Source organism: Pan troglodytes, chromosome 3 (genome assembly GCF_028858775.2).
Source record: "Pan troglodytes isolate AG18354 chromosome 3, NHGRI_mPanTro3-v2.0_pri, whole genome shotgun sequence".
Taxonomy (NCBI): domain Eukaryota; kingdom Metazoa; phylum Chordata; class Mammalia; order Primates; family Hominidae; genus Pan; species Pan troglodytes.
Window position 1 is genome coordinate 87,312,981 of NC_072401.2, and position 26,341 is coordinate 87,339,321.

A 26,341-nucleotide genomic window follows, 5' to 3' on the forward strand; every position below is an offset into this window, starting at 1 on the left:
AACCCTGGAAGACAACCTAGGCAATACCATTCAGGACATAGACACAGGCAAAGATTTCAGGATGAAAATGCCAAAAGCAATTTCAAGAAAAGCAAATATTGACAAATGGGATCTAATTAAACCAAAGAACTTCTTCACAGCAAAAGAAACTACCAACAGAGTGAACAGACAGCCTACAGAATGGGAGAAAATTTTTGCATGCATCTGACAAAGTTCTAATATCTAGCCTAATCTATGAGGAACTTAAACAAATTCACAAGAAAAAAACAACCCCATTAAAAAGTGGTCAAAGGAAATGAACACACACTTTTCAAAAGAAGACATACATGTGGCAATCAATCATATGAAAAAAAGCTCAACATCATTGATCGTTAGAGAAATGCAAATCAAAACCACAATAAGATACCATCTCACACCAGTCAGAATGGCTATTATTAAAAAGTCAAAAAATATTAATAACAAATGCTGGCAAGGTTGTGGAGAAACAGGAACACTTATACACTGTTGGTGGGCATATAAATTAGTTCAACAATGTGGAAGACAGAGTGTTGATTCCTCAAAGACCTAAAGACAGAAATACCATCTGACCAAGCAATCCCATTATTGGGTATATACCCAAAGGAATATAAGTCATTCTATTATAAAGATACATGCACACATATGTGCATTTCAACATTATTCACAATAGTGAAGACATGGAATCAAACCAAATGCCCATCAAATGACAGACTGGATAAAGAAAATGTGTTACACGTACACCACGGAACACTATGTAGCCATTAAAAAAAGAACAAGATCATGTTCTTTGCAGGGACATGAATGGAGCTGGAGGCCATTATCCTTAGCAAACTACCACAGGAACAGAAAACCAAATACTGCATGATCTCACTTATAAGTGGGAGCTAAATAGTGAGAACACATAGGCACATAGAGGGGAACAACATGCACTGACTGGGGCCTATCAAAGGGTGGAAGGTGGAAGGAGGGAGAAAATCAGGAAAAATAATGAGTACTAGGCTTAATACCTGGGTGATGAAATAATCTGTACAACAAATCCCCATGACACAAGTTTATCTGTATAACAAACCTGAACATGTATCCCTGAACTTAAAATAAAAGCTTTTTTTAAAAAAAAGATCACTGAGTTTCCAGAAGTTAAATAACTCCCTGGAAGTCAAACAGCTAGTATAAGATAAAACTGTGATTGTAGCTGGGTTTTCTTTGACTTCGAAATCTATGCTTTTTCAGATACAAGTTGTTTAAAGCAGGGGACCCCAACCCCTGGGCCCCACGGTAGGAGGTGAGCCAGGGGCAAGTGAGCATTACTGCCTGAGCTCCTTCTCCTGTCAGATCAGTGGCAGCATTAGATTCTCACAGGAGCAAACCCTGTTGTGAACTGCACCTGAGAGGGATCTAGGCGGCCCGCTCCTTATGATAGTTGAACTAACGCCTGATGATATAAGGTGGAACAGTTCCATTCCGAAACCATTCCCCCCCACCACCCCATTTGTGGAAACAATGTCTTCCACAAAACTGGGTCCCTGGTACCAAAAAGGTTGGGGATCACTGATGATCAACCTAGAGTGGAACTAGACATGTAAAAGAATCACTGTTTCCCTAGTAGTGAGATGTTCGCTGTAATATAAGGAGGCTAGTTTTATTTATTCAAAAGATTTGTCAACATATGGAAACCTATTTGATATAGTTTTTTGAGCCCTTCCTCTGTTCCCATTTAGTTGTATTAAAATGTAATGCACCAATACTAGTTGTTCAACTGGTTGGCTTATAGTTATTGCACTTCTCTGACTTATCACCTGTTCCAAAAATTTATATCAATGCTAGAATAGTTGTCCTTCTCAACCTAGAGCATTCATATAGAATTCAGAGGTCACTAAACTTTAATGCCTGTAACTTTCAGAACTATGTGTGAACCAGATTGAGTGTGAAATAATAGTGGGTGTGGTGCCTGTTGTAAACTGGAGCCTGTAAACTCCTTATAAAAGTATTTAGATCCACTTACAAACAAACAAACAAACAACATCTTAACCAAACACAACACTCAGATATGAATTAATTCAACCCAAGGGATCAAGTATACAACACTGCATGAAAATTAAATGTTGATAGATATTTGAGTACCTTAGAAGTTAGTATAATATTAACATATTATCAGGATCCAGTTAAATACTATTCTATTTCTTTAATTATTCCTTCTGTGAGCAACACTATTTTCAAAGACAGTGAAGGGGTGCAGGCTCTGATACTTGTCTTCAGAAATACTCCTTTAAACATAAAAGGTATAACGAAACCATGCCTCAAGACCTGTTTCAAGGTCAAATATGGTTATCCCTGTTTTGTAAGTGGGAAAATTAACTCACTGGGGAAACTTAAATGCGCTATAAAAGACTTCTAAGAAATTAAATTACATGCTTTGGAAGTCTAGCACTTCAAAGTTGATATTAGAGATTATAAAGGTTTTAAAGTTCATGAATTGTTCTTTGGGGAAAAATACTAGAGAAACCATCAAGATTTTGCACAGAGGCACTGCGGGGGTTTCCTCAAGCTCACCCTTAGGTGCGAGAGCCATTGGGGGTGTTGATCTGGCCTTCGTGGCTGTCCAGGCATGTCTTCTTCTTTCCTACCTCCTCTTTGTTTGCCCTCCTGAAGTTGTGATCTCGGGGGATGAGGTTCCTCTTCCAGAACAGAGGCGTAGAGAAGAACCTCTGGGTCAAAGGCATTGCATGTGGCTCTTTACTCTTTCCTGTAACTCCCATATCCAATCACGATGTCCTGGTGACCTCTGTGTGTGTGCACTATGAAGTGCTCAGACTGTTCCACGCTTGCTTCAAATGAAAGGCCAAACTCTGTGGACCACTTTTCCACCTTCTCTGTCTTTCATTTTGTTTTTGCTGTTTCTCCCTATTCAGCAGCTTCGCTTGAATAGATTGGATTACGAATTGATGCAGGCCTGTGGGTTGTTGCTAGGACAAAAAACCCAGGCTTTGTTTAGAAAATGACATTTGTTCTCCAGCTTTCTCCTGAAAGCATAACAGTCTCTCCTTTTTAAAATTTTTCTTTCCACTCAGAAACCATGGTAAATATTTCATCATTGGGTAGAACTTAGTGCGGGCTGTATTAGGCACAGTCTCTGTTTCAGGGGTTTTTCTGGAGGCTGATGATGAGGAATCTCTGGATGCAACTTCAGCTGCATATGTTACTGTGTTTTCACAGGAGGCGATCGAGATCGGATGACAGCAAATCATGAGAGCTACCTCCTCATGGCAAGCACCCAGAATGATATGGAAGACTGGGTGAAGTCCATCCGCCGAGTCATATGGGGACCTTTCGGAGGAGGTGAGTGTACTTTAAAATAATGGAAAAACAGAAAGGTAGACCAAACCTGTTCATCCCTTTCCCCCAGCGAATGTTACTATTAGCTCCTGTATTCAAGTGGGTGAATGTTAAAATAAATTGTAAATCGTTCAACATTATTGTTAGACGTATGTCTTCGTAAATACTACAAGTTTAATTTAGATCATGTATAATTATAATGAACCTTCTTCTGTGAATATGTTGAATGATAAAAATGGGTGGGTTTTTTTTTAGTTTTGGATTTTCCCATATTACCGGCAATACACTGTTATGGGACTCATACTGTAAAAGTAGATTAGTTAAGAACATCTAGATATGAAGTGAGAAATTTATGACTAGTGGTTCTGGAAGATATCTCAGCCCCCAAATGCTCAATTGTATCAAAGAGGAATGCCAAAACTTTTGATAATAATCTGATGATTATTGGAGTAAAAACATCCTTCAGATCAGTTAGGTGTTGGTAAATTTGAAAGTAAGTTTTTAAAAGGTTTTAGTTAACACAGTGTTGAGAATGCACCATGTCAAGAATGAGCTAAAAAGGTGCTATGCATAGAACTAAACAAAGGAAGAAAAGATAAAAGATGTGATCTAGGTATGCCAAGAAATAGAAAATAGAATCATATAAACAGAAAAAGTATTTAACGAAAATGAGCAAATGGACCAAAAAAATAAAAGCACAAAATTTTTTATCTACAACCACAATATATTTCCAAGAACATAATGCCTAATTTTTATATGGTGATATAGTTTAAAATAAATTGTATTAGGTCAAATTCACACTTTATAAACAATTACAATCCTTATATTTATTTTCCATTCTTTTGTATATTGTCAACACCCTGAATTGAGATAGTGATTTTTTTTTCTCTAAACAGATCGGACACTTCTTAGGCTGACTGACCATTTTATATTTTAGAATAACTTCAAAAGCTTAGTTTTAAAAGTTGGTAAGTTGAAGTTAAAATAGTAAAGATTCATTGAAAACATGATATTTTACTAGATTAATGGCACATGTTTGTAATATGTCTATGTTTTAATAATATCTTCTATTAAGGAAAGGGAAGGTTCCTAACCAGGATGACCATTCATTCCAGTTTCCTTAGTAAGAGCGGTTTACAACTTTTTTCCCAGGCTAATTACTGGTTGTGCTACCTTGCATTCCCACGGTGTTCTAGTTTGGATGACAACACATACGGTTACCTTATTCATAACCCAGAATGGCTAGCAAGTGACTATGTAAAATATTTGAAAACACCAGCTGAATCCCCACTCCAGTACCTTAGCAGAGGATTCCTCATAGTTATGCAGTAAGGAGTCCCCCTTTATCCATGGTTTCAGTTGCCACTGGTCAACTGCAGTCTGAAAATATTAAATGGAAAATTCTAGAGATAAACGATTCACAAGATTCAAGTTGCACGTTGTTTTTTGTAGCATAATGAAATCTCATGCTGTCCTTCCCAGGATGTGAATCGTCCAATTGTCCAGTACATTTACGCTGCACACACTACCCGCTGCCCATTAGCAGCCATCTCGGTGATCAGATCGACTGTCAAAGTATCACAGTGTTTGTGCTCAAGAAAGCCTTGTTTTACTTAATAATTGCCCCGAAGGGCAAGAGTAGTGATGCTGGCAATTTGGATATGCCAAAGAGAAGTCATAAAATGTTTCACTTATGTGAAAAGGTAAAAAATTCCTGATTTAAGAAAAAAAAAAGTTGTATGCTAAGGTTACCAAGAGCTATAGTACAATGAAATATCTTGAAAGAGAGACCATGTTCACATAACTTTTATTACAGTATATATATTGCTATAATTGTTCTATTTTATTAGAATATTGTTATTGTTGTTAATCTTTTACTGTGCCTAATTCATAAATTTACTTTATCATAGTTATGTATGTATACGAAAAATATAGTATATAAAGGGTTCAGTAATATCTGAGATTTCCGGTGTCCAGTGGGGACTTTTATCCCCTATGGATAAGGAGTGGCTACTGTACATGAGAGACACATACTCATCTGGTAATGCTTGCTAGCACCTCCAGGGTGAAGGGTTTGTGGGGAGCCTGAGGATGAATCTTTTCAAAGCTCCCGTTGTCTCTAAAGACACTCTTCTCCCCTTTATAATCAGATTTCTGGAATTCCTGAGTTCAGAAGAATCTTTAATATCTACTGAAGAATATATTTTTGTTGAGGGATTATTTATATCAAGTGTTAGTTATTTTCTCCCCTTTCTCCTCTTCCATCTGTGACTTCCTGAAAAAAAAATGAATACCATCCAGTTAATTTATCCAAATAAATGGCCATGGGCAGTCACATCAACCCAGAAATCTCAGAAATAATTCCAGTGGGACTGGGTGAGCTGTATATGTGAATCTTCAAATTCATGAACCTGGAAGGGACACTCAAATAGTTGATTGGTCTATAAACTTTATTATATGAGACCTACTTCAGGGATTTTACAAATGCTTGATTTGAATTTACATTTAAAGAGATGTATTTTAGCATATAGCACTCATAATAGAAACAATGCTTCAAATAATAAATATTCTCCTGCCCTCTTTGTTTAATAAGTATTATGAGACTGCAAGGCAAGCTTTTAAAGTATTCATTTAATTTGTAAGAAATCCTTTGTGATTTCTCTGAATATCAGAGTTTGCTAAACAAAACAAAATAGAATGTTAATACTGATAAGAGATCCCAACTGTCAGCCATAATCTTGGGTTTCAGATGATATATTAATCTAAGGTTTCAAATGTTCCTATTAATATTCATAAATTCTGTTATTGATTGAATTTTAAATAAATCTTATAAATTTTAGTTTTAAACAATAAAGTTATATGACCCAAAAACCCTTTTACTTATGTTACACTGTGTATTACGTTTCTACTTAACATTTCATTGAAATTAACTTTTCTGCCGATTTGCAATATTTTAAAACCACTGTTTTAGTTTAACCTCACATTTTGTGGATTAAGTCTTTAAGACCCAAGTAGGATGAAAAACTTGCCAAGTGTCACACTGTGAGAAGCAGAAGTAGGAAGAAAACCCATGTGTTCCTCCTGCTTTATAGCAAAATAGTGTGATCTATTACTTCTACTGTGGTAGTAAAGAACCCACAATTATAAGTCCATGCCTTATTGATCGTATATTCTTCAGTATATGAAAAATAATGAAAGTTTTTAAACATACAATACTTAGAATTAATATAGTTTTATGAGTCATTCAAAAGTACTAGAATTGATACCATCGAGCAATTAGAAAAAAAAATCTGAAACAACCCAAATGTCCATCAACAGAAGAATGAATAAACAGAATGTGAAGTATCCATAGAATGGATTATTATTAAGCCATAAAAAGGAATGAAGTACTGTTACATACAACACCACGAATGAAGCTTGAAAACATTATGCTAAGTGAAAGAAGCCAATCACAAAAGAGCACATTTTATGATTCCATTCATATGAAAGTATAGAACAGGGAAATGTACAGAGACAGAAAATAGATTCGTGGTTGCTTAGAGCTGGGATGGGGGGATGAGGGGGTAACGGAGAGATAGCCAAAAGATACAGGTTTATTTTTAAAATGAAAATGTTCTAGAATTAACTGTGGTGATGGTTGCAAGTATCTGTGAATATAGTAAAAACCATTGAATTGTACATTTTAAACTGGGGAATTCTATGGTATGGGAATTATATCTCAATAAAGCTGTTTAAAAAATTCTGAATTGTCATAATCACCCTTCATAAGAGAATGCACTTTCCCTTCCTATCTTAGTTATGAAACCCAGGCCCTGTTAATACTAAATGAAAAGCACTTGATTAGATGGTATCTGTAAGGAAATTTAGAAGAGGAGGTGACATATCACTCTGATTTATCAGTCACAGTATACCACCTTTGGATATGTTTTAAATGTATCTGTTACAAAGAGGGCATTTCATTGTGGCAATTTTTTAACCTGTGTTTTTAAAAAGCTAAAGTTTTTCATGAGGCACTTAAGCTTATCTTTATTCAGGTTGCACATATATGCAAAATATTCCCTCTTTGCCATTACAATAATAGACATTAGATTAAAATATAGGAGACACCTGAGGAGCTTGTCTAGTTCTTCAGTCTCCTATAAATTAAAAACTGTTAGGTGGAAATGTAAATAAAATGTAGGGTTTTGGAATGATAGGCCTTTCCTTCGAATGAAAATGAATTTATAAAGTACTCATATGGGGCAGGGAACCAAGGGAAACGTGAAAAGTGTTGAATCTACATAGCTCAACTTTGTGCTACCTGCTGAAAACCCATGCACAGTTGCTCCTCTAGTAATAATGCTAATTGAGAGGCACATGGTTTCTGCATAAAAGTCAAATTCAAAAATCTGAATGTCAAACATTTATTTAGCCTTGGGAAGGTTTAGTTTTCCCTCCTTCCTTCCTTCCTTCCTTCCTTCCTTCCCTTCTTCCTCCCTCCCTCCCTCCCTTCCTCCGTCCCTCCCTCCCACCCTCCTTTCCTTTCTTCCTCCCTCCTCCTTCCCTCCTTTCCTCCCGTCCTTCCTTGTGTATTTTTATACTGGGTTTCTGTTCAATTGTTTTTGAGGCAATATTTATGGAAGTGTCTAGTCCAGAATCTGAGATCTGAGGAGAGTGAAAATTCATTAATAGTTGTTTTGTTTTGTTTTGTTTTGTTTTGTGTTTTTGGAGACGGAGTCTCCTTCTGTTGTCCAGGCTGGAGTGCAATGGCGCATTCTCGGCTCACTGCAACCTCTGCCTCCCTGGTTCCAGTGATTCTCCTGCCTCAGCCTCCCCAGTAGCTGATATTACAGTCGCCTGCCACCACATCCACCTAAATTTTTTTTGTATTTTTAGTAGAGATGGGGTTTCACCATGTTGGCCAGGCTGGTCTCAAACTCCTGACCTCAGGTGATCCACCCGCCTCAGCCTCCCAAAGTGCTGGGATTATAGGTGTGAGCCATTGTGCTCAGCCCAATAGTTCTTGTAGCTCTGATTGCTTAGCCTAATGTTAGCTACTGCCAAAATCAGGTCTTTCCTGTATATTTCTGCCTCCTAATGAAAAGAGTTGATTCAGAGACCCAGCAAGGCAGTAAGAATACTATTTGTGAATAATCCTTACAATGAGTAATTGGTATGCAGGCAGACAGAGGTTAATTAAGAGGCAACGTGGTCAGGCAACGTGCACAGACCAAGTGCACAATCTTGGATATGTAGTTTTACTTCCCTCGCCTTTGGTTTTACTCACTTGTGAAATAAGAAAATTAGAAGAAAAAAATGCTTTCACTTCCTGTGAAAATCCTGTGATTACAGGAGTTCCCTGTAGATCAGTGTTCAGGTCAGTGGATTTTTCTATTGGCTGAAGTGCTTGAAGGGCAGCACTGTCTCTGTCTTTGTGGTGCTGAGTTACACTTTGTGGTTCTTTATTTTCTTAGCAGCGTGCTGTGACACAGAAGGTAAAATACCATTTGAACCGCAGGGCAGAACTAAATAATAATAATCCTTTCAATGACAAAAGATTACCTACATGGGCATGCTAGTCAGAGTAATGATGTTTTTAATGGAAAGACCTTTTTAATACTCCTCATGGTCTTGTAAAGCTTCTGCCAAATGGCTGGGAAGGAACACAGAGGCCTTGGGGGTCAGTTGGGGTTAAGGCACTAGCATTCCAAATCAGTTCATGGAACAACCAGGTGGATGAATGATTAACCCAGCAAGTAAACTGTTCAGTGAGTAGGACTGAGAGACTTGGTGGACATGGGGGCTGGGGTGCAGAAAGTACGGGCAAGAGCATGGAAGAATGTTGAAAACAGAATTGGTTTGCAAACCATGCCTAGAGAAACATATATGTGTGTGTAAATACACACACAAATATGTGTTGATGTGTTTGCAGCTTTACCCACAGACTCTTTGCCACTGGATTTTAAACATTTTTCTGTTTTACAGACACACACATACACGTGTATAAATATGTTTTCAGGGTATGCATGTTAAATCAGTGCTCACAAATGAATTCAATTACAAATCATTTGAAAAAAAGTAAAACTTGTATGGGAGGAGAATAAATGCAGGTATGAAGGGGCAAAAAGTTTACCCCCTGGGGGTTGATTTGGTGCCCTGTGATTTCTGGAGGGGCTGAGCCAGCCAGCTGTAAAAGTGCTACACAAGACAAGAGCTGGGAAGTCAACACAAAGTCAAAAGAAAAAGAAAGGAGTTTGTACCGTAGCGTGGCATTCTCCCTCCTCCCCTCATCCTGTTGTGACTGCACCTGCTGAATGTGACCGGCGGGCACTGGAAGCAGCCGCAGCCACAGCCTTGGTGAGGAGCAACCGCAGCCCTGCCAGCTCCCTCCCAGTTCTCATTGAGAAAAGGGGAGACGGAGCAGGAGGAGGGGGAGGAGATGCTCCCTGCAAAGCTGCCTCCCCCCACAGATCCAAAGAGCCTCTTGGAATGGGCACTCGACTGTTCTGACGTTGTGATTCTCTCGGGAGTTTGAAGACAGAAAGGAAAGGGGAGAAACCTGCAGAGAGCATCAAAGGATGAGGGGTGCTATAAAAGAAGCAGGGGAGTCCTTTGAAAGAAATCTATCATGCACTGAAATGCTTTCTGGAGAAGGTGCCATTATTTTCCTCCCCTCTTGCTCAGATGAAAGGAGCCAGCAAGGACAGTCCTGAAATATTCCTCAGGGGACTTTTTGTCATTGTTCCTCTTTCCTCTTGCACAGAGCTATTTGCTGACCTTTCCAGAGGAATCTCAGTCCAGCTGAGAAGACAGTTCTTAATAAAAACAAAAAAATGCAAAAACCAATTCCTGCTGTTTGAATGGGAATGGTAGCTTGCTTGCTGCAGTTCTTTTCCTGTGACATTTTGGAATGTCTGCAGAAACTTAAAAAAAAGAAAAAAAAAAACCTTAAAAACTCCCTGGATTAGGCTAGAGAAAAGGAAGTTTTTTTTTGCTAAACAGGAGTAAATGAGAGGTGGTAACTTATCCCTAAGCCAGGACCTGGATGATCAAAACCTTCAAATTCTAGGAATCAGCACTTCAAAAATAACAAATAAACAAGCATGAGGAGTGGCTGTTGGGTTTCGCTCAGAGGCAGGTTTTAAAGGAAGCCAAAACCGGGTTCAGAACTTCAGGCCTGTACGATGCCTGAAGACCGGAATTCTGGGGGGTGCCCGGCTGGTGCCTTAGCCTCAACTCCTTTCATCCCTAAAACTACATACAGAAGAATCAAACGGTGTTTTAGTTTTCGGAAAGGTAGGTAGATAATATGTTCATGTCCTTTTTATAAATATAAATAATATTATCTTAGGCTTTAAGGTCTGTTTATGCTCAGATAAAATGGGAGTTTGGAAACCAAGAGCTTAGGACTGTACAAGAGTGATTTGTGCGTATCCTTGCTTGTCTATACTTACTTTCTGAGGTTCATTTAAATGTGTATATTATTGTCTGTGAATAGGTGGGGTAGGTGGGGCTTAAAGAATAGTGATCCTATGGGGATCACCTTCACTGACAGGGGACTAAGTAAGCTGGGCTGACCGTCCTCAGAGGAGGGGCCAGAGTGATCTTGGGCCCTTCCTAGACCCAAATCAAGCAGCCACGTTCTGACCCCTCAAAACAGGGCCCTCGCAAATCCCTGTGCTGTGTTCCCGTCACCTTGTTTTGATTCTGGCTGCCTGTGCTTGCCTCACCTCCCCTGTTGAGAAAAATTTGATAATCGAATTATTCGTGCTGACCCATTTTCAAGAGGCTTTCAACCATATTGATGAATATTTGCTGGGAAGAGGAGTCACCCTGACATTTCAAATATATCACAAGGTGGCACTGGGAGAGGACAAAGATAAGAACTATCAGGAACAGGGGTGAGAACATAGAACAACTTATGATCAGTAAAAGAAACTAAGACATTTCTGAATTGACTTATTTGGGGGGAGTTAGAGAATACAAAATAGGTAAACTAAAATGTTTTCAGGAAAAGTTTATGGATCAAAATATTTATAAATATCTTTTTGCTTTAAAATAAGAATAATTAAATGGAATGGCTGTTTAAGTAGAAACTAAGTAATTATAATGTTAATGACATGTGCAGTAAGCTAATAATTTAGTCAGGTGCTGAGTTGAATGACATCTAGGGTTGTTTTTTCTCCCCCACATCTTTTTTTGATTTGCCACCCATTAATTAATCTTCCCTAGTTAGTAACTAACAAAAAAAAATAAGAAAAATCAAAATTGCAAAATACAGTGGGAACTTTTTGTTTAAGGAAACCATTGTTCCTGCAGAGTGCTTTCCTTTGCGTAGCTAAGACCTGGCAACAATCACCATCATATATTATCAGCAAGGATTTCAGGTGTTAATTTACATTCCTATCTCATCCACAAAGATAATTAAATGAGAGATGCATGTCTCATATTTTTATAGATCTATAGGGATTTTCTGAATACCATAGGATTGCATCATTGGTAAAGAAATTAACAATGACAGAAATTTTTAAAGGCTCAGGGACGAATTGCTTAAAGGATAGTTTCCCCTTCTAGTTCCCCAGCCCATCAGAAACTAAATTGGTTCTATGCAAACACGACTTTTCAGGGTTACTGCTGTCCATTTGTAACATGAGATGTTTGGAGGATTATTAATGTATCTTTAAAGGACTTTTTTTTTTTTTTTGGCCTTTGTCACCTTCCCGTCTCCCATAGAATCCTTGTGAACACACTGCTGTTCCCGATGCCTTCCTCCCTTTCTCCTTAAATACTAAGCCGGCAAGGCAGTGCCTGGGAAGAACATTCGCATGGAATGGCAAATGGCCAACACCGGGTAGGGCACAGCTTCCATCTATCCTCTCCTGGGGGGCTATTTTTAAAGGCTGTCCTTTTCTCTTCAAAGCCTTAGTAGTTTGGGGAATGTCCAGCATTAGAACCAGGATGAAGAGTTTTTTTATTTACAAAGCTGTATTCTGTCGAAAGGAGAAAGGAGAGGAGGTGCAGGAAGCGTTCAGCGGTTTTACGTTTCCTTTCCATTCTCTGGAGCCCGCTGCATCCCAGGCTCTCTCTGTTCAAGGGCTGCGTGCCCACAGTTCTACAGTGGGGTCCTGGGAGCACGAGCGCTCAGCTGCTGCAGCCCCAACCCGCCGCCACCTTGCTCTTGCTGCACTCATCACTCAGGGCAGCAGCAGCATGACGCACAGGAGCTTTACATCTTTCTTGAAGGTCTGGCCTTGAAAAGAATGAACGCGCCTCTCAATTCTGGGTTCCTAAAACCATGCCACCTTAAGAAGAGTGTGTTCTTTTGTGCTTTATTTAATCTCCTGGGTACTTAAGTGTTTCAAGAAGTGGCCTGGGTTTCTGCGTTCCTCTCCCAAGCCTGTCCGAGAGCATCAGCTTAAGTCATTTTAAGGAATGCAATAAGGAGAATGTGTGAAGCCAGGAGAAATGCCTAGAGGTAAAAAAATGTTGACGTGGCTACTTTTCCTGATCCACATGTAAAATATATATATTTTTTTACTGTTGTCAAAAGTAGGCCAACAGCAGAGGAGACATGCTGCATTTCTAGCGGTTTTAGAAATGCTGTCAGGATAAAGCGTGGAGTTGAGTAAAAGTTTCCAGAGGCCTGGTTACATTAGAGCTTGCATGTTGTGCAAGCTGAAACTCACCTCTCAGAGCACCTTTCTCTTCCAGACCTCTTCTGTCGTTTGCTGCCCTTTCAACTCTCATTCTTTGTTTGGGTACTAATTAAGGTCACTGAAAATGATTTCCCAGTGGTTTGAAAAATCCAGGAACCAAGAAACATCTATTAGGCAGGAAGCTCGGGATTGTGGTGCTTTGAATTTATGTTCCCCTGAGATAAAGATTATAAGTGAATTTTTTACCCTGTTGATTTTGAAACTACAATTTTTCTTTACCTCTATAATATGACTATTAGCAGTGTAACCGATCCCTTGATTACCTGGGAATGCATAACACTGCGGTCTGAGCACTTGGGTCTAGATATAAGAGGCTAGATTCCTTGATTGTTGTGATCCCAGGATGCTAAATTAGATTTTTAAAGTCCACCTCTATCTTGATTTTTTCATGAACTACTCCTTTCTTGGAGATAAGTTATCATCAGGTCCTCAGTGGCTTTTCCTACACAGCAGCCACTTAGTGATCATTCACCATTGCTTCTTCTTTATGTCTTTCCAGCTCCATTTCCATTTCCATCACCTTAGCTCTTTGTGCCTTTATTGCTCCACGTATGCAACTTACTCTAACCTAAGTAGTGGCTTTTCAAGACAGCATTCATCCTCACCTCTGTGCACCCCCAGCACTCTTCACAAATTCCTACAACACACAAGCCATCTTGTGAAGCATTTCCCTGTCTGTATTTCTAAAACAGTGCTGTCAAGCAACTTTCCACAGCTCAAAGATTTTTATGATCCCTTATTGCTCACAGGAGGAGGTCCTATTTCAAGTAACTATAAAGGCCCTCTAACAAATTCTAACAATTCCCTGGAGTATAAGCCCCCTAATTCCCCAGACTATTTCATCCTTTCTCCTAAACACGCCCTACACCACTTCTTCATGTCTCTTCACTTTGTTTCCTCTGCTATGATGCTTTCTTCTCCATTGTCTATCTCAACTTTATGCTCTCTTCAAGGCATCACTGGCTCTAATTTCTTCAGCAAGCTTTCTCTGTTTACCAATTATATGCTCCTAATTCTATAGCTCTTATGTTTTATTTTTATTTATTTATTTGTTTGTTTTGAAATGATCTCATTCTGTCATCGAGGCTGGAGTGCGGTGGCGCAATCTCGGTTCACTGCAACCTCCGCCTCCCGGGTTTAAGTGATTCTCCTAGCTCAGCCTCCTGAGTAGCTGGGATTACAGGTGCCCGCCACCACACCCAGCTAATTTTTGTATTTTTAGTAGAGATGGGGTTTCATCACGTTGGCCAGGCTGGTCTCAAACTCCTGACCTCAAGTAATCCTCCCACCTCGGCCTCCCAAAGCACTGGAATTATAGGCGCAAGCCACCACGCCCAGCCTACAGCTCTTACATTTTACATATGCTGATTCTTGGCCACTGTATCCTAATAGCCACCTTGAGGTGCTTTATACGCATTTGTAGTATACACACATGCACATATGCGTGCACACACACACACACACACACATTCATTTCCAAAGTGGAGAATGGCAATAGGTCTGTTCAATCAGGGATTCAAGATTGATTACAAACTGGTGAGGTACAGTGTTACTATCTGTCTATTCCCACAATCCATAGGCAATAGAATGTCTTTACAGTGGTGGTGGACAAGACCAACATCCTCTTTAAAATTTGTTGTACGTTATATATGTTGTAATCACATTTATGAAAATGAATTTGCCCAACAAAACACCACTATCCAAATCTATATAATTTTAAACTGCGTATAAATGACTAGCTCATTAATTCATATATCAATGTTTTATGGAGCCTCTACCAAGTGGTGCTGGGAATGAGAAGGTAAACAAACAGGTTGTCTCAAATCTATGAATTCACAGACTCCTTGGAATAATGAAACATAAATAAGTACTTTGTGATAAGCACCACACCAAATTATCTATTAAGTTGTAGGTGCCCCTGAACAAAAGGCTGACCACAGGCTCCTGTGGAAACCCAGTGATTCACATAAGCTAAAGGAAATCGGGTTTGGTCTTTGAAAGTTACAAAAAGACATTTTCTCCCATGTGATACTAAGACAATAGTGAGAATGCCTTGGAAAAAATTATGTTTGAATTCAATTAACATAACATAGTGAAAAATGAAAGACTTTTAGAATCATGTGGAGCTGTGTTTGTATCCCAAATCTGCCACTTTCTAGATGTGTGACCTCAGACAGATCACCTACCATCTTCAAATCTGTTTCCCTGTTTGTAGAAAAGGGACCCCCTTGTAGGATGTCTGTGAATGCCAAATAAAGAAATACATGCAACTTGCCTGACTTGGAACCTAGCGTGTATAACTGCTCCACTGGTCAAAGACCTAGTCCACTGGGTCGCTATGTACACCTTCTAACACTTTCTTAATCCTTCCTAGCATTTATTATTCTCCTTCCTTCCCCACTCTGACTTTGAAAAGAGTAAAGATTCTATCAACATTCACTGGTTATGATAGACCCTGAGCTCCTTGGAGTAAAGGCTTTCTATCTATATAATATTTTGTGGCCACTTAAAAAGTTTGTGATAGAGTGAAATAAGCTTTGCCTTGCTTTGTTTCTTAGTTCTGTACTAAAATGGATGTATTTTACTTTGATTTGCCCATTTGCTATGGGTGAATGTTCATTTTAATGGAAAATTCTTACCATCCTGGTGATACCAGGATTTATCCTGCTAGCAGAGTTGCAGTAAGCAGAGGATAAGTCAAGGCAAATTCCCACTATGGCTGAGTATGTGATCTACAGACAAGAAGGGATAAGGAACTCAAAATTAATGGCACGACCCAAGAACTATCAATGAGTTTCATTTGACATTGGAATTATTCATTTATTTTCTATAATTGGGCAGGTAAAGTGTTTTGTTTCCATGCATGCATTTATTCCATAAATGTTTATGGAGCATCTGTGCGTCACCCATCTTGATAAGTTCCAGGGACATAAACAAAAGGCCTTGACTGTGGTAAAATAGAATTAAAGCTTTGGAGTCCTTTATACCTGGGACCAATCCCAGTGTGATCCTTGTGTCTGTGGCACCTTGCCTAAACCTCTCTGAAGCTCATAGGATAGATATATAGTATGTAGCTGCTTTCTAATATTTATTATAATAATAATAAATGTAAAACAATTATTTCATTATAATAAATGTAAAAATAAAATCCTCTTTTGACTAGTCCAGCACAGGTTAGGCATCTAAATAAATAATTTCCATGCAAAATGTTAAGGAATAAAGAAACATATCAAGCTTTGGGTCCAGAGTAGGGGATGAGGCAATGGAATGTCAGTAAAGACTTCACAGAAGGTGTATGAGTTGACTCTTACAGGATAAGGTTTCCTACGCTGACTTACAAAGGCAGGACCTACCTTCTAAAAGGAGGCATGAAGACATGACAAGCAATACATAGTTCAGCATAGTTTGAGAGCATATTGTTTGTGAGGAAGTGGAAGAAATGAGAGTGGAGATGCCACAGTGCCTGGCACACAATGGATGCCACCTAACCATTGTTGACTGAATGGAGGATGAAGAGGCTGAGATCAGCTTGTGGGGATTTTATTTTATAAAAAGGAATGTGGTTGCAAAGACAAGCCAGTGGGCACCATTGGAAGAGGTGAAGCAGAAGAGTGGCATGATCCGATTGAAATATTACGAAGTCCACCATGGCAGCACTTGGCTGGATTGGGAACTCTGCTCTTCAAAAAATCATGGAAGAAATACTGAATATCTAATCTAATGCAGTGGTAAGGAGCTTGGAGGTGACCAGCATGGTGATTACATGAATAGCTTGAAGGAAGAGGAATGTAGGTTGATTCTCAGATGGCACTTCAATGTTTTGGGGGGATAGCTTGTACTGATAACCAAAATTAGGATTAAAAGACACAGAACAGGTTTTAAAAAAGAGATGACTTATTCTGCTTTAGAAATTTTGAGTTTGAAAATGTTTGAGCTATCCATATTGAAGGTTCTACTGGGCACCTAGAAATCCAATGCTGGAGATTATAGCAATAGCCCAAATTGAGATACTAACCTGAGAATAATTAATATGTAGTGAAATTAAGTGGAGTCTAGTAGAGTAACTGTATCAGGTAAAGTAAAAACGGAGCTGAGGACAGAACCCAGACAACTATTAAAGAGTGTAGTAGTTAGCATAGTCAAGAAAGAGACTGACAAGGGCATTGAGAGGCAAAAATCATGTAACATGGGAAGTGTCAGGAAGAAGGAGACTGACAGTTTTAAAGGGAGTGAGACATGAAATAATACAAAGAACAAATTTGGCTGTCATTGATTTGCCAACTAGGAAGTTATTGGTGACTGTAGAAAAAGCCATTTTATTGTTTTCACTGGGTCAGATTTCAAATTGCAAAAGTTAGCAAGTGGATGGAAAATGATGAAAAGGAGACAGAGTCACATACTTCACTGGGAATTGAGGAGCAAAGAGAATATGTAGTTACAGGGCACAGAGTCTAAGAAGGTTTAGATTCATCTTTGCTTATTTATTTTCAAGAAGAATGAAATATGAATGTATCTATAGCATCACAGTCACTCACTTCACAGGCAGCCTCTAGCTATTGGCTCTATAAATCACATGTAAAGGGGAACCCTCACAAACCCTGAAGGCTGTGGCGGTTTCTTTCTTGCGTGCTCCACTGGAAACAGCCACCTACCAGTATAATAAATTCACCTGTGTGACTTACATTCTCAGTCCAGTGAAAAGTCACATCCTCGGTGATGCTTTATGACACACCAATGTACTTTCACAAGGAGGGGAGGTAGGCATGGTATTCATCACCGCCCAGAAATACTGGGGACGGTTTTGTCAGAGTGTGTGAAAACTTGCTGGGAGTTTAAATGGACATAGCTGGAACTGTTTGCGTGACCCACATCCCAGGGAATATTGTAAATAGTGTGTCTTTTCTTCATGCTGCTGGCTGGGGGCAGCACATGACCTTTGTGCTTTTATGTTAATTTAAAATTTAAAGTTTCACTGCTCCCTCAAAGAAATTTTTAAATAAATCTGTTTTTTTTAAATGATTTTTCCCATCAATAGCTTTCCTCCCAAGGAGCATTCTTATGCAGAGGGCAACCCACATCTACCATTTTAAGCCAGAAGTGTTTGGCACACTCTATTTCCAGTACTACAGAATGGGGAGTACACGTCTATTAAAATTCTTTACTCATTCTTTGCAAGACCAGTTCTACAGCAGAAAATTCATTTTTCCACAGGAATTTTAAATCATATGTACATGTCTACATGCCCTAAAACTTTTTTATATATTATACTGCTGTATTAAAGGCATCAGCTTTATATAAAGGAAATTGCTTTGGGGGGCAGCATGCTCATTGAAGCTCCAGAGTATTTTCCTTCTCTTTTTTTTTTCTGACCTCCCCCAATTCCCAATTTATATTTTCTCAGCACAAATTATTTATCCTAATGTGATGGGAGGAATTGAGGTCAGAAAGCTAATAAATGGCAGGTGTCTTCCTCCATTGCTGTTTTCAGCCATTGTGCATACTACACAGTATTCTGTAATAGCCACTGAGTGGCTCTGATATCCCACCGCCTCGAACAAGCCTTAGCTCCACCATTTATTGCTGTGTGACATTTGGCAAGTTACTTGACCTTTCTGTGCTTCAAGCTCCTCCTCCTTAAAATGCAAGGAATGGTGGTGCCTACCTCACAGGGTGTTATGAGTTTTAAATGTGAGAAATGCAGGTAAACTGCCTGTAACATGCCTGGCATACATAAGTACAGCTTAGCTATTATCGCTTTTTAAAAGCACAAAAAATGTACATGATTTTTCTCAGTTGTAGAATGTACTAATATTTTTAATTATGAGAAAATGAGGACTCACGACTGTGATTAAATAAAAAGGAAAAGGACTGATATTCAGGAATAAGCAAAGATTTTAAAGCTAAATAAATCTGGATGTGGACTTCCATTCTGCCACTTGGTGCTCTGTAACTAACCTTAGACAAATTATTTCATCTCTCTGAGCCCCAATTTTCCAAGTATAAAAGGGAGAATGATAGTTACCTTATGTGTTTCTTATGAAGATGAGAGAATATTGTGAGGGACTCAGAATATAATAAATAATGAATTTAAGTTTCTCACTATAGTTTTAAAGTAAATTCTTATTTTATTATAAAGGCAAGCCTGCGTGTACAAGAAAGTAAAAAGGAAACCGAATTCACGTCTAAAGCAAAACATCCCTTTCTTCATCGCTTCCTTGGGTTGTTGGGGAAAAAAAAATCCCGAAAGCTTTGAGAAAAGAATGTTTGACTGTTTTTCATTACTGTACGAACCCAAATATTGGAAGTTTGGTTCATGTTTGTAGCACACATGGTCATTGAATTGCAACATCCTTAGTAGATTTTCTGTTGGATTTGGAGAGAACCCTTAGGTAATATGTTTATCAATCCAAAGCAAAAATCGAAAGTAAAAAAAAAAAAATCACACATACATAAAATTTATTCCCAAATGTCAACATATTATTTTCTTAAATGATCTATAAGTCTTTTAAAAGGTTATTTACTTAATTTTGTCAGGATAGAGTTCAAACAGTAGAGGCAAATAAGCATCACGTTTGTTTTCAAAGCTCTCCACAGAAAGGGTCAATATTCTCCAACCTAACCAGTTTGTAAACCTTATTATTAAAACACTAGAATATCTCCAAAAGTTGTTACTACCACTGAATGGATTAGAATTTTGTTTTGCTGAAGGAAAAGAAAACTGGCTTAAACACACATCAGCTTGTTTTTCTCACATTAAAAGCTATCTGGACAAAGGTGCTGCCAGTTTTGGATCAGTAGTTCAATAATTTTCAGCCTCAGCATGTCTGTTAATCTTTTAGCCTTTCCCTTGTGATTGTTGCCTAATGGACCAAAGATGACTATAACAAGAGCCAGTATCATGCCCAAGTTGAAGACAGGCAAAAGGAGTGACTGACAATTACAGATGTCTTCCCTTTTCATCAAGAAAAGCAAGTCTTCCTAAAGGCTACAAGAAGACTTATTGACATTGAACAGGACTATGCCACATGACCACCCCACTGCAAGGGAAATGGAAGAAGTATTTAATTTTCCAGCTTCTACAATGGAAATGTCAAGGGAGAATGGGGTGTGAGTGTCTGTTGGAGTTAGTGAATAATGTTTGATACACCATTATCAAGGAACTACTTGTTCTAAAATCTACAAACCAAGCTAACTAGACCTGTTATCTGCTCTAATCTTTATTGCCCTTAGAAAACACTATTTCTAATTCTGCTTTATATACTTGAATATCGATACTAGGTTACTAAACATTATTTCCTAAATGGAATATATGTATTTCATTAGTGCTAAATTTGATACCAGGTGTAGAATAGTTGTGTTTCCTGTTATTGTTTCTACCTGAGCTAAGAATATTTTCTTTGGTAACAATTCGTTATTGCTTGAAATGTGACGGTTTTGCACTACTGAGTCCATAAAGAAATTATTTTACAGGTGGGGAGGCAAAGCATCTGTTGGTATGATCAAATCCTTAATCTAATGGCTGTTAAATAATTCCCCACACATTCTGAAGTCTTACCTAATTCCAACATGCACCACTTACTTTTCTTCCCCTTTCATGAAACTCAGACCATTAAAATAATTTCATGACATTCATTCCATCTGGGAACATTGGAGTCACATCTGCTTTGGCTGTTTTTTCCCCCCTTTCTCATAGGTTGATAATTTTTACCAAGCTACTACCTAATATTAATATATTTCAAAAGTATTATCTCTTAATTAGTGGAGTACTGAGGGTGAAATAGTGGCTGTTTTTGGCCTAGGTGTATACGCCAAGGAATGTATGGTTTGTAGGTGTTGTAAAATCATTAATAAATCTAACTAAAACTTGGCCTTCTTTTTATTGCCCCCATGTACTGCCAATTCTAAACAATGTACACGATAAAATACCCTACCTGTTAGGGCAAGCCACTGTGACCCACCTCTTCACTTCTAGTGTGCTCTGCTTTGTAAATTTCCATTTTTCACTTTCAAATAAGTTAATAGTTTAAGACAAGCAAACATTGTCTGAAATATTTTATATGGGAGAAAATTCAGGGTTTCTTTTCCTGGTTTTATGACCATGATTACAGTCATGACATCACAACTTGCATAAAAACAAAAGGGGAAAAAAGAAATAGGATTTAAATGCAAATTGGACATAAATATAAAACTGTAATAAAGGTAGAATTTGACTATTTTCTGCAGCATATTTCTGCTTTTAAGCTACTGAATACCATTCCCTTCCTAAAAGGAAAAAAATAAATGAAAACCCCAAACTCAAGTTACATTTATTACAGTTTTTCTTATTTCAAAATTGATATCTCAAACTCAGTATTTCTATTTTGGTTTGTGCTAAGCATAGAATACAAGAAACAGGCAGCGTAAGGTAAATCATACCATTTGAGGAATTGTATATAATGAATTTGATTGTATAATAATGTGAAATACTGAATGTTAAGTGCTTGCTAGCATTCCAGTCTTTGTTTTTCTGTTATATTGAATTAAAACAACAACAACAACAAAGTGGGAAGAGATAAATTTCCCAAGTTTACTGTGATCCTTTATTTTTTTAGGCATTTTTGGACAGAAACTGGAGGATACTGTTCGTTATGAGAAGAGATATGGGAACCGTCTGGCTCCGATGTTGGTGGAGCAGTGCGTGGACTTTATCCGACAAAGGGGGCTGAAAGAAGAGGGTCTCTTTCGACTGCCAGGCCAGGCTAATCTTGTTAAGGAGCTCCAAGATGCCTTTGACTGTGGGGAGAAGCCATCATTTGACAGGTAGATGTCACAATTTTACTAACCATCTTCACTGAGAAATTCAGACTCAACTGACAGGATGCAGTGAGCTGAGGAGGCATAACCTTGATTGATGTGGTAACAGTTTACAACATAGATTATTTGGCCACAGGAGTTTGCATTGTTTCTATTAAGTTACAAAGTCAAAAATTGGGCACCTTAGATATCTTTCTCTTCCATACTTTCCATCTTAAAACATTCTTTTTTGTTCTTTTTCTTTGGTACTAAAGTAAAACTGTATTAAACTTTTGCACTGGAAAAAGTGAATTTATAAAATAGGATTCTTCTCTTGTTTAATGTTTTTAAATTCTTTCTGTTAAGTAATGTTAAAAGTATTATGAGTAGAGATTGAAATATTGGCAATGTAATTAAAAATAAGTATTTCAATAATAACAAAAGCATTATATTTTTAAATATATAGCTCTACTTTAATCTAGAATAGTTTTACAGGGAAACAAGGAGAAGTACAGCATGGTGAAAATAAAAGAATAATGGCAGCCCCAGAGAAGAAAATATAAAGCATTCCTAACTCCACTAATAAAGAGTTAATCTGGCTAAATATTTTGTGAATTATCTTCTTCTCTTTACTTTTTGAAAGCTTAGTAGAAAAAATAAAATTTTATCTTAATATTATCAACATTATATACCAGAAATGTTTTCATATTAATAGTTGAAAAATACCCTTTTTTTCTAATATATTTTAACTTAACATTTTACCATTAACAACTTCTATAAGCCTCTTTTTAAATATCTAATATTTCATTCTACAGGTATATTATTCACAACTATTTCAATATTGTTAGACATTTACATTATGACATTTTCATTATTATAAATACTATTGTAGTGGATATACATTTGCATAAATACTTTCTATTTTTGGATTACTTAGGATAAATTCTCAGCATTGGAGTTTTTGGATAAGAGTAATCCTGATGCTTGAAAATTAAAAATAGCCTACTGTCTTAGTCCATTCAGGCTGTCATAACAAAATATCATAAATGGAGTGATTTATAAACAAAATTTATTTCTGAAAATTCTGGATTCTGGAAAATAACAATCAAGGCACTGGCAAATCCATGTCTGATGAGGACTTGATCTCAGTTCATAGATGGCAACTTTTCACTGTGCCCTCAGATGGTGGAAGGTACAAGGCAGCTCTCTGGGGCCTCTTTTTATTTTATTTTATTATTCTTTAAGTTCTGGGATACATGAGCAGAACGTGCAGGTTTGTTACATAGGTATACACGTGCCATGGTGGTTTGCTGCACCCATCAACCCATCATCTACAATTAGGTATTTCTCCTAATGTTATCCCTCCTCTAATCCCCCACCCCACAACAGGCCTGGTGTGTGATGTTCCCCTCCCTGTGTCCATGTATTCTCATTGTGCAACTCCCACTTATGAGTGAGAACATGCGGTGTTTGGTTTTTTGTTCCTGTGTTAGTTTGCTGAGAATGATGGTTTCCAGCTTCATCCATGTCGCTGCAAAGGACATGAACTCATCCTTTTTTAAGGCTGCATAGTATTCCATGGTGAATATGTGCCACATTTTCTTTATCTAGTATATCATTGATGGGCATTTGGGTTGGTTCCAAGTCTTTGCTATTGTGAACAGTGCTGCAATAAACATACGTGTGCATATATCTTTATAGAAGACTGATTTATAATCCTTTGGGTATATACCCAGTAATGGGATTGCTGGGTCAAATAGTATTTCTGGTTCTAGATCCTTGAGGAATCACCACGCAGTCTTCCACAATGGTTGAGCTAATTTACATTCCCACTAACAGTGTAAAAGTGTTCCTATTTTTCTACATCCTCTCCAGCATCTGTTGTTTCCTGACTTTTTAATGATTGCCATTCTAACTGGCGTGAGATGGTATCTCATTGTGGTTTTGATTTGCATTTCTCTAATGACCAGTGAGGATAAGCTTTTTTTCATATGTTTGTTGGCCACATAAATGTCTTCTTTTGCATAAATACTTTCTATTTTTGGATTACTTAGGATAAATTCTCAGCATTGGAGTTTTTGGATAAGAGTAATCCTGATGCTTGAAAATTAAAAATAGCCTACTGTCTACTTTTGAGAAGTGTCTGGTCATGTCCTTCACCCACTTTTTGATGGGGTTGTTTGTTTCTTGTAAAATTGTTTAAGTTCCTTGTAGATTCTGGATATTAGCCCTTTGTCAGATGGATAGATTGCAAAAATTTTCTCCCATTCTGTAGGTCGCCTGTTCACGCTGATGATAGTTTCTTTTGTTGTGCAGAAGCTCTTTAGTTTAATTAGATCCCATTTGTCAAATTTGGGTTTTGTTGCCATTGCTTTGGTGTTTTAGTCATGAAGTCTTTGTCTGGGGCCTCTTTTTTAAAAAATGTCTAAACACAAATTTAATGAGTTGTAGATATAAGCCCAACGCGTGACCGTGGGTAACAACAAATCACAGTTTAGTTACAATTATGAAAATCATGAAATCAGAATGCAAACGAAAGCCTTTATAAGATGAACTTTATCAGTGATGACATGAATATCATCATTAAAGATGGCTTAGTTTTCTTTTTTTTCTTCCTTTTTTTTGAGATGGAGTTTCGCTCTTGTTGCCCAGGCTGGAGTGCAATGGCACAATCTCGGCTCACCACAACCTCCACCTCCTGAGTTCAAGCGATTCTCCTGCCTCAGCCTCCTGAGTAGCTGGGCTACAGGCATGTGCCAACATGCCCGGCTAATTTCGTATTTTTAGTAAAGACAGAGTTTCTCCATGTTGGTCAGGCTGGTCTCAAACTGCCGAGCTCAGGTGATCCACCCGACTCAGCCTCCCAAAGTGCTGGGATTATAGGCGTGAGCCACCACGCCCGACCTTTTTTCTTTTTTCGAAACAGAATCTTGCTCTGTTGCCACACACTGGAGTGCAGTAGCATGATCTCAGCTTACTGCAATGTTCACCTCACTGGTTCAAGCCATTCTCATGCCTCAGCCTCCCGAGTAGCTGGGATTACAGGCATGTGCCACCATGCCTGGATATTTTTTGTATTTTTTTGTTGAGATGGAGTTTCACCATGTTGGCCAGGCTGGTCTCAAGGCCTAGGTTTCTATATGTCTCAAGGTCTGCTTTATATTTAGAATAAATAGTGCAACGAGTGTAAATAACAAACAAATAAAATAACATTGTGCTTCTTAAAAGTTACGTATGAAAAGGGCTGAGCGGGGTGGCTCGTGCCTGTAATCCCAGCACTTTGGGAGGCCAAGGTGGGAGGATCATGAGGTCAGGAGTTTGAGACCAGCCTGGCCAACATGGTGAAACTGTCTCTACTAAAAATACAAAAATTAGCCAGGCATGGTGGCGAGCGCCTGTAATCCCAGCTGCTTGGAAGGTAGAGGCAGGAGAATCTCTTGAACCCGGGAGGCAGAGGTTGCAGTGAGCCGAGATCAGCCCACTGCACTCCAGCCTGGGCAACAGGGCGAGACTCAGCCTCAAAAAAAAAAATTATACATGAAAAGAAACACTTTTAAAATTACTAGAGACCTTAATATTTAAAATAAACGTATAGTTTGTCCTTTTCCTTTATAAAGTAAAAAATAATTTACTATTCTGTATTAGTCTGTTTTCATGCTGCTGATAAAGACATATCTGAGACTGGGTAATTTATATAGGAAAAAGGTTTAATTAATAACTTACAGTTCCATGTGGCTGGGGAGGCCTCACAATCCTGGCAGAAGGCAAGGAAGAGCAAGTCGCATCTTATGTGGATGGCGGCAGGCAAAAAGAGAGAGCTTAGGCAGGGAAAACTCTTGTTTTTAAAACCATCAGATCTCATGAGACTCATTCACTATCATGAGAACAGCATGAGAAAGACCTGCCCCATGATTCAACCACCTCCCACCAGGGTCCTCCTGTGACATGTGGGAATTGTGGGAATTACAATTCAAAATGAGATTTGGGACACAGCCAAACCATATCATATTCCCTCATTTTTAAGGTTTTATTTTTATTTAAAATGTATATTTTTTCCTATTGTAAATATATTTCTTCTGTTTTACTTTTTTCAATTTGTATTTAGAATTGCGTACAGGTTTGTTACAAAGGTATACTGTATGATGCTGAGGTTTGGAGGATGAATGAATCCATAACCCAAGTAGTGAGCATAGTACGCCAATAGGTAGTTTATTTCAACCCTTAGCACCCTCTCTCCCTCTCCTCTCTTGTATCCCCCAGTATCTGTTGTTCCCATTTTTATGTCCATGTTTACCCAATGTTTAGTTCCCACTTATAAGTGAGAACTTGTGATATTTGGTTTTCTGTTTCTTCATTAGTTCACTTAGGATAATGGTTTCCAGCTGCATCTATGTTGCAGCAGAGGACATTATTTCATTCTTTTTGATGGTTGCATAGTATTCCATGGTATATATGTACCACTTTTGCTTTATCCAGTCCACCATCGATGGCCACTTGGGCTGATTTCATGTCTTTACTATTGT

The 26,341-nt window shown here is 38.2% G+C and overlaps 1 protein-coding gene across 9 annotated transcripts in view; it reads left to right on the plus strand.

Moving 5' to 3' along the window:
- The window catches only part of ARHGAP24 (Rho GTPase activating protein 24), an 859,252-nt gene that overhangs the window by 774,205 nt on the left and 58,706 nt on the right, over nucleotides 1-26,341 (plus strand). For 8 of the 9 annotated variants that reach the window (XM_063808953.1, XM_001144292.8, XM_016951816.4 and 5 more), the window contains 2 exons: nucleotides 3,232-3,354; nucleotides 21,638-21,845. In XM_063808953.1, the coding sequence (XP_063665023.1) occupies nucleotides 3,232-3,354; nucleotides 21,638-21,845 (331 nt within the window). Of the gene's footprint in view, nucleotides 1-3,231; nucleotides 3,355-9,598; nucleotides 10,627-21,637; nucleotides 21,846-26,341 lie in introns of those variants that run through there. The other variant, XM_003310423.6, reaches the window with a different exon arrangement.